The sequence below is a fragment of the Hermetia illucens genome, chromosome 1 (assembly GCF_905115235.1).
Source record: "Hermetia illucens chromosome 1, iHerIll2.2.curated.20191125, whole genome shotgun sequence".
In the NCBI taxonomy this organism is placed as follows: Eukaryota; Metazoa; Arthropoda; class Insecta; order Diptera; family Stratiomyidae; genus Hermetia; species Hermetia illucens.
In genome coordinates, this window is record NC_051849.1 from 1,915,833 (window position 1) to 1,933,804 (window position 17,972).

Consider the following 17,972-nt stretch of genomic DNA (forward strand, 5'->3'; position numbering starts at 1 on the left):
ATACCAATAATAGAAACCAAATTAAAATTGATTGAAATTAAATTGCTTTCACCCACATCCTGGAAGTTACCTTCGTGACACGAAAGACAAAATGACGATTACCTAATCGATTGCCTATTTCTTAGACACACAAAAGTAGTTGGTCGTATTGTTAGATGTAACCCACCCCACTTGTTTCCCTACTATGCCTATATCCTTCCTACATTTACACACCGAAGTAACCTCTAAGCGTTTGAATTTGAAAATGCAGCGTTTGTTGTGAAGCCTTCAAGCATCAGAATTTGGATTCATGACAAGGACGTGGGTAAATTGACACGAGTTCTCTGGGCTGGACAGGGAAATCGATTACGTACAGAAACCAGCACAAATCCAAGAGTGAGGAAGTTTCTGGAGACGGTGCCTTATGTTTTGGTAGGTATAGTAGTGATAAAAATCGAAAATGAGCTTTTCAGTACTTTGAATTTAAATTGGTTTTCTTTTCTTTTGAAAAAGAAAATTAATTTTTTGACCTTCGTATATTAATTTTGCATTTAAATCACAGGTTTATATCTGAATATATTTACTTTCCTAATTGTTAACTAAAAGTAATAATATAAAAAAAATGGGGGTGACAATAAACCTATGAAGTCTTAGGGTTCATCTTTGTAAAACAAAACCTTATTAAAATCGGTTTAATGTCTGTCTGTCTGTCTGTCTGTCTTTTTTTTCCCCCCGATGGAAGATGGAAAGCTTCAAAAGTTACCGCAGGCTCCTACCACACGGTTATGTGGGACTCTTACCCACTAAAACCACCTCCTTCTCCTTCCACTCTCCCCGCGGGACTCCCATTTGGTATTACGTCGCGGGACTGGATCAGAATTTATTCTGCGCTCATGTCAACATTCGTGTTCCTCTCGCGTTCATTCTTTCGGATGACTTCCTCCTGCCTAAGCTTCTTTCCGATGGCTGTAATCATTTTTTCAACTTCGGTCCATATCCCCTTGGCTTTCACCATAAGCTCCATGATATTTTCCGGGTGTAAAGTGCTCCCCGGTTGTAGGTTCTAATGTAGCCCTTTGGGTTTCGAATCTGGGGCAGTGAAAAAAGACGTGTTCTGCGTCCTCTGGAATGTTTGCACACTGTGGGCAATATGGCGACTCATCACGCCCAAATCGATACAGATATGCTCCATAGCCTCCGTGTCCGCTCAAGAATTGAGTTAGGTCGAAACCTACTTTGCCGTGAGGTCGCTCGATCCATTTCCGGATATCCCATATGCTTTTGTGAGTCCAACGGCCTTTTTCTGACTCGTCCCACTTCTCTTGCCATTCCGCGACAGTTTCAGCTCGTGCGAACTGTCGCCGACGGGCAGGAAATTCTCCGGTGAGGTACGTTCGATCGTAAAGTCGTTGTATTTCTTCATTGAAAATTGTTCTGTAAGCGCAACATGTTCGGAGTACACTTATGCGATACGCAGCTCCAATCTTTTTCTTATTTATTATATTTTCCAGTGCATCTGCCCATACTAGGGCTGCATACAGTAGGATGGAACTGACCACCCTTGAAATAAGGAGTCGACGGGTCGGCCTTGGGCCACCTATATTTGGTAGCATTCTCGCAACCAGCGCTCCGATGTTATATGCCTTGGTTGCTACACCCTCCACATGCAATCTGAAATTCAACCTCTGGTCAATCATTACACCTAAGTACTTAAGTGCAGGCTTGGAATAAATTGTTTGCGTTCCAACTTTGATCTTCATTGAAGTGTACTTTCTCCGCTTGATAATAAGTACCACTTCCGTCTTATGCACTGCGAGCTGCAGACCAGCATTCTCTAACCAGGATTTAATTTCATAAACTGCTTCATTTGCATAGAGCTCGACTTCCTCGAGAAGGCGTGCAACAACCGTCACACCAATATCGTCCACGAAACCAATGGAGGCCACACCAGTAGGAAGGTCTAGGGTCAGGACCCCGTTATACATAATAATCCACAAGAGTGGCCCTAGGACAGACCCTTATGGAACTCCGCGTGTCGTTTGGTAGGATTTCATTCCTTCATCTGATTCGCAGCACAGAATCCTATCGATTAGGAAGTCGGCAACGATACGCACCAGGTACTTCGCCACGCCTAAGTTAATTAAGGGCTCAAGTATCTTACTCCATCTAGCGAAATTGAAGGCATTCTTCACATCAAGTGTAATCACTGCACAACATTTGCCCTCGTCAAGTGCGGTCTTAGCTGTGTTAGCTACTAGGACAAGTGCATCCGTTGTGGACCTCCCCTTTCGAAAACCGAACTGATTTTCGGAGAGACCGCCATCCTTTTCGGCAATTCGAATTAATCTGTTATAGATTACTCGTTCGAATAGTTTGCCAGTATTATTTAGAAGGCATATCGGCCTGTAGGACGAAGCTGCACCCAAAGGTTTGTTTGGCTTGGGGACTAGAATTAATTTCTGCTTCTTCCATTGTGTAGGAAATGCTCCCTCTTTATGGCATGTGATGAACGCCTCGGCAAACATATTTGGAGCTATTTTGGCTGCTACCTTCAGAGCTTTATTGGGGATGCTATCCAAGCCAGGTGATTTATTTCCAACAATTTTATCCGTAGCTTCGAGGACCTCCTTTTCGCTTACCATGGGAATTTCCGCGGTGTCTATCTCGACAGTGGGAAGGTTAGCGGTACTCACATTCTGTGGGAAAAGACCCGTTACTATTTCCTCAAGCAGAGTAGGGGAAGAGATCGGTGGGGAGCGTTTGCCTTTAAGTTTCGATATTACGGTTTTATAGGCACCACCCCAGGGGTTCATGTCAGCTTCTTTACACAGTGTTCGCTTTTACTTTTCATGATGGCCACATGTAGTTTCTTTCGAGCGTTTTTATATTCTTCATGTAATTGCTGGTATCCAGATCGATGGCGCAGTTGTACCCAAAAGCATCCAAGGGCACCAATCTGAAAATTCGAGATTACTTTTAAAAACAGGAAAGCGTTCGTACGGAAACATGGCTAAACAATGGATGGAACGTCAGTTTTACACTCCTTGAGTTTACGGAAAAAATTTAGCCTGACTAAAGCTTGGTTAACTGACAAAGACCTTAACCTTCGGCTCGAATGGCTAGGACACTTGAATCACGGAACCGCTTGGAAATTTCTAGGGCAGGTCGAAGGAATGGAATTGAAGTCAACATAACCGAGCACGGAGTGCAGTGACACAGAAGCAATACAAACACCAAGAAAACCCACCGCTCCAATTGCTTCACAGTGACTTATTTGATCCGATTACACCAAAGTCTTAAACTACAAATATGTAGATCCTCGTACTAGTTGATAACTGCATATATTTTTTCAATGTATTTGATTAATCGGATTCGCATTGGACGAAAGAGTTCATACTTATCAGCACGCTCTATTCATTTTAACCGGCACAAAGAGTGTCCAGTTCGTAGCGTGTCAGACAAAAAGTATTCAAACTTATCAGCACGTAGCGTCTCCAGCAAAAATCGAGTTAGACAAAAAAGTACTCTTCCATACAGTTTGGTGCGCCACAGACAGATAGATTACGAAATTTAATAAATCACAAACTACTGAACATTTTTTATATTTTCTATGTTCCCCTTATTTTATAACAAATTTCAAATAGTATATCACTCAAATTTGCTCCGTCCCCTCGTACACACTGAAGCAGCTTTTTTTTTAAGTTTCCATGTACTCTGGACTTCCTGGATCCTAGGACGATCGTTGTAAACTTTGGATTTGAGGTATCGCACAAGAAAACATCTCGCTGGCCAGTTCAAATCTCCCTCCTAAAGAAATCAGACGTGCGGAGAACCTTGCTCTCAAAAAATCCTTGATAATCCTTGCTGTGTGGCTTGTAGCCCCATCCTGTTGAAAGCAAATGTTATCCAGTTCAAATTCATCCAAGTCATCATCATCATCAACAACCGGTATCCGGTCTAGGTCTGCCTTAATAAGGAACTCCAGACATCCCGGTTTTGCACCGAGGTCCACTAATTCGATATCCCTAAAAGTTGTCTGGCGTCCTGACCTACGCCATCGCTCCATCTTAGGCAGGGTCTGCCTCGTCTTCTTAATCCAAGTCAGGCAAGAGAAAATCCCATGTCATGGTTATGTAACGAGCTAAAATGGCTGGAAAGGCTCGGTTATCTTCTTCAGAAAAATAAGCCCCGATGATAACATTTCTTGAAAGGGCACACCGTACTGCAACCTTTCTGGAGTGTAGAGGCTTCTGGGGTTTGTTACACTTCAATAGTGCATGTTTTTTTTTTATTAACACATCCGTCGAGATGGAAATACGCCTCGTCCGAAAATAAAACGAAATAATTCATGGGCGACTATCATTTTGAAAGGACGCATATAAAGATGTCCTTAAAATATTCGATGAATGGAACTCCTTAAAGAAGAATGTTTAACAGACTCCGCGTTGAACGCCAGGAGACTGTTTAATGGTCGCCCGGACTCTCTCAATGTTTTCTGGGGTAGTGACGGTGCTCTAGTGCACACTTGTGATTTCCAGTAGTCTCGAATGCATTCACCCACGAAACAATTCAATTTCGATAGGGAAAACGACTGCGCGGGCAATATTAAGCCTCAAACGAAATGAACGCTGTACGCCGATGATTGAATTCTATTAGGTTGTTGCATATGAAATGGCCGATCTGGCAATCAAGTGAAGTTAGTTGCGATTTTGCTGAATCAAACCACCACCAGTTGGGGCTGTTGGTGTCGGATAATGAAGTATAAATGCTCCTACATTTAATCAAGGAGTCATTTTAGTTTTGACCATCGTTGCGGTAACAGTGAATGAAAAGGAAAAAAGGACCGAAAAGAGCCAGAAACGTATCCCTTTTCTGTATGAGTTCAAACTCGGTCATAAAGCAGCGGAGGCGGCCAGGAGCATTAACAGCGCATTTGGAGCTGATACACACGGTCAGGCGACGTAAACCTTCAAAGTGAGCCACGTGGACATCCAGGTCCATCGACTGACAACGACGAGCTGCGTTTGCTAGTCGAATCCGACACACGTCCATCTGTGCAGACATTGCAGAGAAACTGGGCGTACACTATTCAACAGTTTCCCGGCACTTGCACCAACTTGGAAAGATGAAAAAGCTCGACAAATGGGTTCCGCATGCCCTTACAGAGCAAAACATGGCGCTTCGAATGAAAATTTGCAGTTCTTTACTCTCCCGCAACAGGAGCGATCCCTTTTTGCACAGAATAGTGACATGTGATGAAAATTGGATGTTATACGACAATCGACGACAATGGCCAGATGCTGATGAGCCACCGAAACATATGCAGAAACCGAGCCTCCATCTGGAGAAGGTAATGGTGACTGTTTGGTGGTCTATAGCTGGAGTTATCCACTATTCATTTTTGGCATCTGGAGAAACGATAAATGCACAGAAATACTGTGCCCAACTCGAGGGAATGCACTAAAAGTTGAGTATTCAATGGCCGAGATTGGTCAATAGAGATGGTGTGCTACTCCTTCACGACAATGCACGACCCCATGTATCCAGGACAACGGTTCAAAAGTTAAACGAATTGCAGTATAAGACTCTGCCTCATTCACCATATTTACTGGACCTTTCGCCAACCGACTACCACTTTTTTAAGCTTTTGGCTCATTTTTTGGGCGGAAAAACAATTAAGGAGCGAAGAGGCTGTCAAAATTGCCTTCGACGAATTTATCAACCCCCGACAGTTGGACTTCTACGGAACTGGTCTGTGGTTTTTTACTGGCAACTGTTTCAGCATATTATTATTATTCTGTTAAGGGAAAGTCACACCGCGTCCTTGAAGAACTATTGTGCCCCTTTTACTAGTTATAGTGTACCTATTGATCATAGTATCTCAAGCAGGCCTGTAACCGTTAGGAACTTTAGTATGTTCACTATTTCCAGATCTTTCAGCTTTGAATCTTGTATTAAGTGTTCTCCCAGATGTCTCGACCTACTTTGCACAAGTACCGGACACTGTCCCAGGACGTGTATAGAGGTTTCGTCCTCCTCCTCACAAAACCTGCAGGCGGTGTCCGTAAATATCCCTAGCTTCCCTAGGTGATAGTTCAGCCGACAATGACCAGTTAGAATTCCCACTATGATTCGGAAGTTCTTTTTGGTGAGGTTTAAGCAATCCTTTATACGCATGGATTCATATCCTCCAATAAGCACCCTGGACTGCTCCATCCCTGGTAGGCCCGTCCAATATAGTTCCCTCAACCGTTTCTCTTCGTTTCTTAGATTCATAGTCATGAAACCGTTTCCGATTCCACAGAAGGGTTCTGGCCCGTGTAAAGGCATCCCTGCTCCCTTCTTGGCTAGTTCATCCGCTGCCTCATTGCCTTCCAACCCAGCATGGCCTGGAACCCAAAGTATCCAGACCTTGTTGGACGAGCCGAGTGTATTCAGTCTCTGAAGGCATTCCCATACCAGTTCAGAGTTCATCTGGTTGGACCTAAGTGCCTTGATGGCTGCTTGGCTATCAGTGAGAATAGCTATGTTCTGCCCCCTGTAATTCCTTTGCAGATTAAAGGAGGCACATTTGTCTATAGCGTATATTTCCGCCTGGAATATGCTAGTGTACCTGCCCATTGGCTCAAAGTACATTTTCCTTGGACCAGTGACACCGGCATCCGCTCCCTCTGCTGTGAGGGATTCGTCAGTGTACCAAGTAACCAGTTGCTGGTTTAAGCCGTATTTCGCAGCCATGCTCTCCCAGTTTGCCTTGTTAGCATAAGAGAAGTATCTAAATCATACCCTGGAGCCTTTCTAGGGTTGACTTTTTCTTTAATAATCATCTTCCAGGGAAGTTTACAGGTCGCTTATCGTGGTGCTAACTGGACAACTGCGAAATCCAAATGGCATTTCTAGATGGGTTGGTTGAAATACTTCTTCCAAGTGGGCTACGAATGCTTTGACTTTGTCATCATTACTTTTAGCCCAATTTCCTGCGGTAATTCTTAGTTGACACTCTCTGAAGTCGGCCTATTGATTTTTTAGCAGTTTTCCATAATGAATAGTCAATGAATTCATAAGCAAACAGCCCGCCCTGGAATCCTTGAATATAAGAGTCCTGGTTCTCCGTAAGGACCGATTTAAGCTGTTTGTGGTTTCATTGAGTCCGCTTCTTGCATGGGGAGACCTATGTATTCCATTCTCTTCGCGCTTCTTTTATTGCGCAAAAGGTTTAACATTTTCTTCTTTGAATGCGGCTCTCTTTGAAGTATTTGGTCTTGCTATAGAGGCGGCTTCCAGTAAAATTTTGTTGAAACAATCAAGGACTTCATCGATGTCAGATTTACTCCTTAATCAAACGTCCAGCGAAACACTATTGTTGGTTGGTTGAGATTTATTGTACTTTGGCATATTTTGCACAGTAATAATTACGGGAGAGTGGTCTGACGAAAGCTTGTAAATTGGTTGCGCCTTTGTACATTACCGTGCGATTCGTTTTGATACCCCAAAGTTAATTAGGTCTGAAGCTCTCTCTCTTTTTACCTTTAGGAGAAACTAACCTTGAACCCCCAGTGAATACGCTTTGCGTTGAAATTTGCAGCGCCAATGAATTTGCTCCCAAAAATATTAAAGAACTGAATAAACTCCTCTCGCGTTATTTTATGTCGCGGAGGGCAATGTGACAAGTTGCTCTGACCACTTCTGCAGGGATAGCGAGGTGGCTTGATTGAGTTACTTCCAGTGGATAGTGCTGGAGCTGGCATTTAATCAAAATCGCTGACCCGCTTTGGTCTTGGTATTTCACTTCATCAACAAATCGCACTCCAGGGCGAAAAGGCTGATAAGTTAACAGAACTAGCCAGAGTTTGTGTTTATCCACAGAGTTCATTTGCTGTTGCTCCCACCCTTTAAAGGCGTGTTTTACTTCGGAGCTTTATAACCTTCACACCCTCTATAATTGGCAGTATGATTTTGTCCACAGTTACTGCATTTTCTGGCTGTATCGTCTGTTTTATTTTTGATGAATAGAACTATTTTATGGAATTCCCCGCAGATTACGTACACACTAGAAAGTGTACAGTATGGGGTGGCCAAATTTCTGGCAGTTCTTCCACTGTCATTCTCCTGCACATAGTATTGGGTGAACTTCTCTTTGTCCCAATTGACGAACGTCTGGATTCAACTCAACTTTGAATATCGGTTGCGATATTCTGTTTCGATTCATTATCACGATGACTGATTTTACTGCTGATTGAGGGGTCCTAAGTCCGCATCTACGTGATGTCGGATCGGACCAAATGGGGGGCGACTTGCTCCCTCTTGTTTTGGTCCACGGACTACTCTCGTTTAGTGCTTCGCCCCCGAACTTCAAAAAATTGTAAGCGAGGACGGCTTTACGGTTTCTTACCAGGGCAGAGGCAACTCGACAGACAATGCCTTATCTCTGCCCTAAGAGCGAAGTACTTCGGTCACACTGCTCCCAAGGCACGCATCTGACATCAAGTGGATGCGGACTTAGTACCCTTCAAACCTGAAAGAAAATATTTTCAACTTTGGCCAAAGGTTCTGTTCCCCAGCATACCAATAAAAGAAACACTTGTTTACTTATAGAGAAAATCATTATGTATAATTTAAGGGTAACCATGTAACCCTGTGAGTTGGGGCTTAAAAAAACACGCCTTCTCTGCTTGTCGTAAGAGGCGACTGAGAGGGATAGAAATTTGTGTGCTAGTAATCTGCACATTTTGAAACTCTACTTGGCTATTGAAAACGGACTATGATTGGTTTCTGGAATGTGTGGGAATTTCTTCATATAAACTAGACATTTTGGGCCTAAGCGAAGTAAGATGGTGAGACCCTGGAAGGTACTCATCTCCTTCTTGCGGCAATGTGCTTCTGTACTCTAGAAAGCCCAATGTTAGCAAACGCGAATGCTGTGCCCGGTTGCTTTCGACGGCTACCGCAAGGCACGCTCTCTTGACCCGGAAGCCGGTTTCTCACAGACTAGATTTCGATTCTGGTTAAGGAGTCACAATTGTACAATGCTACGCACCAACGAAGACTTCCTATGTAGTGGAGAAGGATGCTCTTTCTATGAGCAATTAAACGCGGTTTAGGGGAAGCTTCCTAAAGGTAACATTGTGATCGCGATGGGTGATCTGAATACCAAGGTTGGGTCTGACAACACTTTGCTCGAACATGTGATGGGGAAGCAGAATTTTGGCGACCGTAATGGTAATAGTTAATAGGAGTTGCGTACATTTCTACATCTTCCACCGCCTCGCCATTGGATGCGCGTAACAAAAGAGGCACTGACATCGACCTCGAAAGGGATCACCATCTGATTCGCTTGAGTGTTGCGTCCACCACTTCTCGCAAGGGTTGGTGAGCTGCGACCCCCTAAGGCCAACATCGACCGACACTGCGAAAACTATCTTGCTGATTCAACGGCATATCTACTTAGTAACCCTCCTCAGAATATCGATGAACATTGGCCCGCCATCAGAAATACTCTTTTCTCGGGCGCTGCACAGGTTGTCGGCTACGTCTCGAAAGGGTATTATAAAATCTGGTTGACTGCGGTGTCGTGGAGGCGGATCAATGCACGGAAGGAGTTGACCGCTGCGAGTGATGGCGCTCGAATTCCGATGCCGAGCGAAATCCCGTGAAGTTTATCATAGTGTACGCCGTACAAAAAAGAATTTGCTGTTACGCTGGTCAGGGAAGCGGAAGATGCCGCAAATGGCAATGATTTCAAAAGTGTATACCACATCACGAAAGAGCTTGCATGTGGTCACAAATCTTTTGATGGTCCTGTGAAGAACATTAGCGGTCGACCTCCCATCCACGATGATAAACAACTGAAGAGGTGGAAAGAACACTACATCAGGGTCCTTAATCGTATTACATTCGGTGAGGTTCCTTCTCTTGTAGATGAAATGGTCAGTCACCGTGACATACGGATACTGACTGTTCCTCCAAGCAGAAGAGAAATCATTTCCGCCATCAATGCACTCAAAGGAAGTAAAGCCGCTGGGCTTCACAGTCTCCTCGCAGAATTATTTATCGGTGCAACTGCAGTTACTGCAGATCTGCTGCTTCTGCTCATTCGGAAATATTGGGATTGGGCTAAAATAATACTGGAACCCATTAAAGAATTTCTCGAAAGCTTGATCGTCCAAAAGCAGGCTGCATTCCACTCCAGATCCTCCTGCATCGACCACATCAACACCCTAAGGATCATTTTGAAACAGTGTGCGGAATTTAGATCTTCGCTGCACCTGCTCCTCATCGATATCAAGAATGCTTCCGATAGCGTGAACAGGGAGTGTTTCCGGAGTGCTCTACGTAAAAGGTCATTCCGGATGGCGCAAAATGTCACGTGCTGCACCGAGGTAAAATCTCAAAGGATTTTAAGGTCCAAAGCGGAGCCCGCCAGGCGGCACCGAACTAGATGTTGCCCAACCCATTATCATCGCTAGATCCACTTTCGCTCCCCTGTATAAAATCATGAAATGCTAATTAATGATTGTTCTGTGTCAGTGTTCTTTCTGTGTTGCTATATGGAAGTAGCACATGGAAAGAGAACTCCACAGTTACTCAAAAGCTCTAAGCTTTCGTCAATACCTGTCTACGTTGCATCATCGGAGTACGCTGGCCTGACACTATCTCCTAAGAACAACTTGGCCGGTACATAGGCTTGGCACTCGGATGCGATGTAGGAGGACGGAAGTGGCAGTGGATAGGTCCCACATTAAGGAGATGCGACAATTCCGTAGCGGGCTATGCCATGCTGTGGAATTCGCTTTCCCAAGATGGCCGACGAGTGGGTCGTCCTAACAACACTTGGCGCAGAACAAAAGAGAATCAGGATGTCATGTGGGGAGCTGAAGCGCATTTCAGTAACCGCAAGCAATGACACGTAGATGTGGTTGACGCGATATACCTCACCAAGGGATGGAAGACAACCATATAAGGAGGTTAATGAATTCCAAAAATTAGATCCTTGGGAAAGCCTCATAATCTGACAGTTGACTATATCAATACCTAAGTAATTCGGATATAGGTAACTAAAGGGCAAGGTGGGCAATAAGCAGGTAAGCTTGTTCACTCAGGAAGAGAACAATTTGTCCTCAAAATATTGGCATTTTCTAAGTAATAATTTCAGTAAGATGACATTATTAAATTAATTATTCAAAGTACTGAAAAGCTCAAAAGTGTACATCCTTATAGACCATAAAATCATTAAATATTCCTTTCGAAATCAGAATACTATCAAGGACGTTCACCAAGCTGTTGTAGATAATAATTTAGATGTATTGAAATCGAAAACGGAACCACCCGTCCCGCCCAGTTTGATAACTACAAAAGACTCCAATGGACTGACAGTGATGCATAAGGCCGCTGGTCTAGCGCACACAAGAATTGTTGAATATTTGCTCAAAGTTTGGCCTGGAGGTGCCACTGATATTGATGCTACCGGAAAAACTCCATTACATTGGGCCGCCAGCGCAAAGAATAATACCAGATGTTATAATTTACTTGTGCAGGCCGGGGCCGATGAAGAAGCTCTGGATTATGTAAGTTTGATATTGATAAGGCCGCACAGATATAATGGAAGTAAGAACGTTATAGAAATTCAATTTGATTAACTAAATGTAGTAAGCCCAAGGAGGGAAGGCTTCCTAGATTCTTCAACGAAGGCTGCATCTACCAGCCTTTGCCATGACACTGAACATATTTGACTGTCAATTTAAATCCTGTAAACGTCATTAATGACTACAAAAATGTAACACTTCTTGCTTCCATTGATATGCCATTGGTTCTTCGATTCCATTACATTTATCGTGGTCTTCCTTTTTTCCAAAGCGAATGAAAAATGCAGCCTACTATAAACATAAACCTCATGATATAGACCGTTCATTACTCACAATTGTTCCGGAAGCTCCACGTGTCCCACAAGAAAACCACCCAGACTGGTCGGCATTAGTTGATGAGGTGGGAAAACTGACTGTAAGTAATAACTTTCCTAGTTGAAACAACACTTCTTAAAAGAAGCACGACAATGTTGTAGAGCTCCCAGACAGATTTATCAACGGAAAATGACAACAATAACAAAGAAGAGGAAAACGAACCAAGCATCAATTTGCTCACAAGTCGATCGAAAGTTAACACTACTGAGGATACCCCAGAAGTAGACGACATTGAAAATGGGTAATTTCAGTAAACTTAAAGTGAGGTAGTAGTATCTAAAGACTGACAGTAGATTCGACATGTACATATTGTATTATACATACAAGTTTTCGCAGTTATCCTTCATTTGTTACTCAAACAACACTTTAAAAACACATAAATGCCTAGAAACCCACTAACAATTTCCATAGGGCAAAGTAGTCTTGCTTTAGTAGTATAGAGGCACAAAAGGACACGAAAGGCCTGGGGGTTTAACGTGAGTACCTGCCGTGAAGGCTTAATCCCACGGTCCTCTTCGGACGCGGATTGATTTTGGGACTACAATCAGAGCCCCGCCATGCAAGCACAGCGGTCCTGGTTTATACTGAGTGCAGGCTCAGCATTCATACCAGTGGATGCGAGGCCTATCTAATACCTCTGCCGCAACTAAGGGTTACGGCACCCGAGTTGTACAGCGCAACTCCACGCTTGAGCTCCGAGGAGCTCTGCCCGCTATGTAAGCATAACCACAACCACCATGAAACTCCCACTAGGGGGCCAACCGCAAATAACCGGGCCGAGAGCATGTCCTCCAGGATTTCTCCTGGAGCATATGCTCTCAGAGGGCCATCCCGGTTCCCATGGTATCAGATAACCTCCGGTGAGGCTTCGTGGCAGACCCACTTCAGATGAGTTCCTTGCAGACTCGGGTCTGATCGCCCTCCTCGAGTACGTAGGGATGGAACTCCCCAACGGATTAACTGGAATCAGCCCGAGGCGGAGAACCGCAACAGAACCTTTAACCAGCTAACTACCGCTCTGCGTACAACACAACACAAAGGACATGACAAGACAACACTAACACCAAACACACAAAACTGGTGGCTGACTACCACGGCCACTAGGCCATTTGCCCATCAACTGCAAGCGAAGCAGCGTCGAGGAGCTCCCTCCTTCGTCGGAATGCAGCACTCGCGAATGCATTAGCGCGTTTAAGCGTCCCACTGCTAGCAAGGCACTGGCTAACATCGTAGATACCGTTCAATACGCCAACGCCCATGTCGTCTAGATTGCGGATGTCACTGTACGCTGGACAGACACAGAGAACATGTAACCAGTCCTCCGAGTCAGCCCCACACAAAACACAGCCCTGACTGGAGGCAAGGTTGCGCTTGAAGAGGAACTCATTCAAGCTACCATGCCCAGTCAGGAGGAAGCCCATCTCAAGCCCGAAGTCCACAACGGAACTTCCTCTGGCAGACACATTCCTTACGTATTTATACGTGGCCCAACCTTTCCCACATTCGTTCCATCTAAGCTGCCACTTAGATGTTACACTCTCGTCTAACAACTTCTTGACCGCGAGCGGTCCTAACCCCTCCACCTGATCACCAGCTACTAAATCTGTTTGCAGCAAAGGTACGCCCCTCCTGATCCTGTAGGCCGTGGCACGCCGGACTGCCTCCAGATCAAGAGGAGGAACACCCAACAAGACCTGCATGGCGTCAGTCGAGACGGTACGACATACAGGAAAACATGCTGACAAAGCCACTCGCTGACAAGCGTAGAGCAACTGCCTGCCCTTCACCGTCAGTGCCAAGTCATACAACATAGGGGACCCATACGTGGAACACGCAAGGAAGAGCGTCACATAAATGGATCTAGCAGCTCTCCTGCTTAGACCCCACTCACACTCGTCTCATCATACACACCAATTTAGTTAAGCGTAGCCTGAGCTCGCGCAAAGACATGCGTTCCGCGATCGTGACTCCCAAGTAGGTCACTTTCTGCCGGATCTTTAAGGATCCTCCGATCAACTTTACGCAAGACGGACGACGTAGGATGCCTTTAAGCATCATCCCGACGGTCTTCTCCGTTGAGATCGCGACACCGACTTTAGTGGACCACGCGTTAACGATGCGCATGTATTCGGCAGCCTGCTGCTCGAGTTCACGGCGAGTGCTCCCCTCAACAAGAATGAGAAGATCATCTGCGTAGGCAACACATTCAGCCACGGAAGAAAGCTCACCCAACAGTTCGTCCATCATCAGATTCCATATAAATGGACCTACGATAGATCCCTGCGGGCAGCCGCGCTCAACATTCACCCACACACGCTCATTGACACCTTGGACGAATGCCTTTCTACCGTGGAAGTAGCTCTTCCACAGAGCCAATTCCCGGCAGTCACACTCACGAATTTTGGACAACACAGAGGACCAACTTAGGTAGTCAAATGCGCCTTTGAAATCAACAAATATTCCAAGGACGTATTTGCGAGGACAACGGACAACAAAGTTCCTAACATGCATTAAGGCGCCGTCGGTGGACCTCCCAGTACGGAAGCCATACTGCCTGTCAGACGCCAAATGGGATGATTTCACCGCCAATCGCTGGACCATAATCCTCTCCAGGACCTTGCCAAGGGCCGGGAGAAGAGATATCGCCCTATACGACCGAGGATTACTCTTATCCTTCTCTGGCGACTTCAGGAGCACAACTACCCTGGCAGTCTTCCAGAATGCAGGGAAATAGCCCTCCCGAAAACAACACTCAAACAAACACTGGACATGAGATGGGATGGCCTGCCAGATGGCTTTGCACATCTCGCCTGTCATCCCAACCCAGCACAAAAGGACAAGCACATAAGGGACGAATCTGTGATTATTCTTTTAACTTTATGATTAAAATAATAGGATTTGAGAAAAAGACAACCAACGGTTCCCCCAAGAACCAACTCGTAAGAGACTGCCTCATTTTTTTGGTCTACAGGCTCCTCTTTTTGGGCTGTGTATCCAAGCTTTTTAAAAAGGAAGACTGAAGACTTCGCCTAAGGGAGAGGCAACCCACCACACACTATCTCTCCCCTGTCCTGGGAACAGCATAACCGATTTTTCAATTTATCTAGGGACTCCTCCCACCCTTCCCTCAACCTATGGTATTTATCTATTATGTGATACTATCATAGTCATCAATAAAATTCATGAAAATACTTGGCAATCATTCAAAACGTAGTAATTAGCTAGCGAAGACCAATGTTTGTTACCGTACTTTGGCAACCCACTATGCCAATATTTGGCAAACCATGAATTCCCTGAAGGACTTCAAACCCGGGTGCTTCATTTAGTGAGTTAACCGGTATGCGATTATATATCTCCGATAAACCTCCATCATGGCATATTTACTGCATCTACACGCCAACGGTCACGGTCCTTTGAATTACACAGCACTTCCCCCAATACTTTCCGTGGAGATCGCATCCTTCTTCAACTGTTCTGGGTCCTTCTCGCACAATGAATTCCATTGCGTGGTATCGCCTGCAATAACCAACAATATGAGGCTCCCTGAAATGATACCCGAAATGAAGTATCATGAATTGTCATTTAGCAATGGCTATCTTTCAACAACTCGATTCTTGCATTACCATTGCCTTTTCCAAAATATCCCTGGATTTAAACCTAAAACATTGGGAGCCAGCGTATTTTGAAGGCGAGACTGAGATGGTTGTTGTTTCGGCAACCTTTCAGGTCATCCACTACAACATTATTGGTGATAAGAACTGTGGGAATTAAATCACGTTGACAATTAAGCCACAAAAACCGTCTCTGAGATAAACTCCCCTCCATCATTGCCCCCTTCTTCAGGGAGGCGAGCCTATCGGAAAATGGAAATACCCACTTTCCTGTATCAATATCCCCTAATAAGGTTAATCTTGTGATCCTAATTTCGACATTACTCATAGGTAGAAGTAACAGAAATCCTTTCTTTTTCTTCCGATTTAGCAAATCATAAGCAGTCCCGTGCAGAATGACACATTTCCTTTTCTTTTTACGGAAATCAGAAGAGTTGTTTGTGTCTACTTTTATGCTCTGCCTCCTACCCTTATAGGAAAGTTGTTCCCAGTTTTTGATGGCAATATTGACCAATGCTACTGATACTCCAATTGTTGGTTTCGATCCGGGAATGGGAAAAACTAAGAGCTCTTTTACTAAAACATCAGCGACTTCACTTCCCTTCACATCACAGTGACCAGGTACCCAGAGTGCTTCTACCGTATTGAATCTAGATATCGAGCTCAAACGAGTTCCAGATTCCTGAGATGAAGAAACGATTGGTCAACACAATCAGGACTACTTGGCTATCATACAGATAGCGATGTGCCCACCCTTCAATAGTTGGCCAATCGCGTCAGCCTGAAAAGAAAACCTTGTATTTTGTCTCACCTGTCCTTTCTGTCAGGTGCTAAGAGGTGGCGGCGAAGAAGATGAGGCGGCAACCCTATCGGCCAAACCAAAACCAAGTGGCCGAGGAGAACCTCCATAGTGGTGGCACCGGGAGACGCTGTAATCATTTTGGTTTGCTGGCCGTAATTCAGTAGGTGAATGCTCCGAAGGCCTAATCAGGGCGATCAAACCCGAGTCTGCACGGGGACTCATCTGAAGTGGCAAATTGGTCACGAAACCTTACCAGGGGTATACTGGTACCATGGGAACCGAGAAAGCCCCTAGACTCACACTTCGGGTGAACTCCTGTTGTATGTGAGGCCAGCTCGGTTATTTGCGGTTGGCCCCCTAGTGGGAATTTCATGGTGGTTGTAGTTATGCTCAAACGAGAAGAGACCTTCGGGCCTCGACGTGGTGTTGCGTATCAACACGGGTGCCGTACTCCATAGTTCGGTAGAGATTTAGGTAATTCTTGTATCCACCAGTATGAATGCTAAGCCATGCACTTGGTATTGACTGGTACCGTTGTTGCTTGTCTCAGCGGGCTCTGATTGTGGTCACAAAATCAATCCGTGCCTTAAGAGGACCGTAGGATTAAGTCTCACGACAGGTGCCTACGTAAAACACCATGGGCTTCGCTGTCCTTTCTGTCCGAAAACTGGACCCCCGCCCCTCTGTTTTTAAGCAAGGAGCATATCCCAGTTTCCTCTCTGCTTTGGACTTCCTATATATCTTTTGCCAAACAGATGTCAAAGAATCAAATCAAAGTACCAGAAAGCACTTAAAGAACTAGATACAAAGGCAAATTGCGATATGCCTGGCCTTCATTATACATATATTATTCAAATTTGAAAGTTAAACCCTATTCCAAAGCCCTGTTCACTGTTAAGATGTACTCCATGGTACCCTCATCCGTCCCATACCAGAGAGTTGATCCCCGACCAGACTCTACAAATATCCAGAAGCACCTATGTCAGCCAACTGAATGCGTTTAGTATATCCAGTGCCAACACGGCACAACCGCAACCGCACAGAGTGGACACGTCGAAACCCATACTAGCGCTGCGACAGGGAATTGCCACTTTCGATGATGGGTAAGGGTCTGTTGTAGATAGCTCTCTCTCCATTCTCTTCCCCATTGTAACCAGCAGGCAGATGGGATGATATGCTCGATCTCTAGGTGGCTTATTGGGTTTGGGAAACAAGACCAACTTTTACTTTTTCCACTAAGCAGGGAAGATTCCTTCTTTTAGGCACGCCTCAAAGGTGTTGAAGAAGAGGTCGAGCTTAACCTTCCCTGCCAGCTGCAACCGCTCTGTTAAGGGTGCTATCCAAAACAGGTGCAATTCCTCCTCGGTAACTGGATATATCACGTACTTGTTGACCTGGACTACCGTTTGCCTTACGTTATTTTCGTAGTGTAGAAGCAAAGTGGCAGCAGTTTCTTTCAAAAGGCGCGAATAGGTCACCTGGGGTGAGCTTGGCAGCCTTCTCATTACCACCCTGTAAGGCCCATCCCAAAAGTTTATATCGGTACCGTCGCCTAACTGCTTTAAGCAATTCCTTTTACTTTTGCGAATCACCTCCTATAAGCGGCCTGCAGCTGTTTGATCG

General features: G+C 45.0%; 1 protein-coding gene across 11 annotated transcripts in view; it reads left to right on the forward strand.

Moving 5' to 3' along the window:
• LOC119651140 overlaps window positions 1-17,972 on the forward strand; it is a 114,034-nt gene that overhangs the window by 49,516 nt on the left and 46,546 nt on the right. For all 11 annotated transcript variants that reach the window (XM_038054618.1, XM_038054543.1, XM_038054592.1 and 8 more), the window contains 4 exons: window positions 251-411; window positions 11,232-11,543; window positions 11,833-11,976; window positions 12,038-12,177. In XM_038054618.1, coding sequence (XP_037910546.1) covers window positions 251-411; window positions 11,232-11,543; window positions 11,833-11,976; window positions 12,038-12,177 — 757 coding nt within the window. The remainder of the gene's footprint in view (window positions 1-250; window positions 412-11,231; window positions 11,544-11,832; window positions 11,977-12,037; window positions 12,178-17,972) is intronic.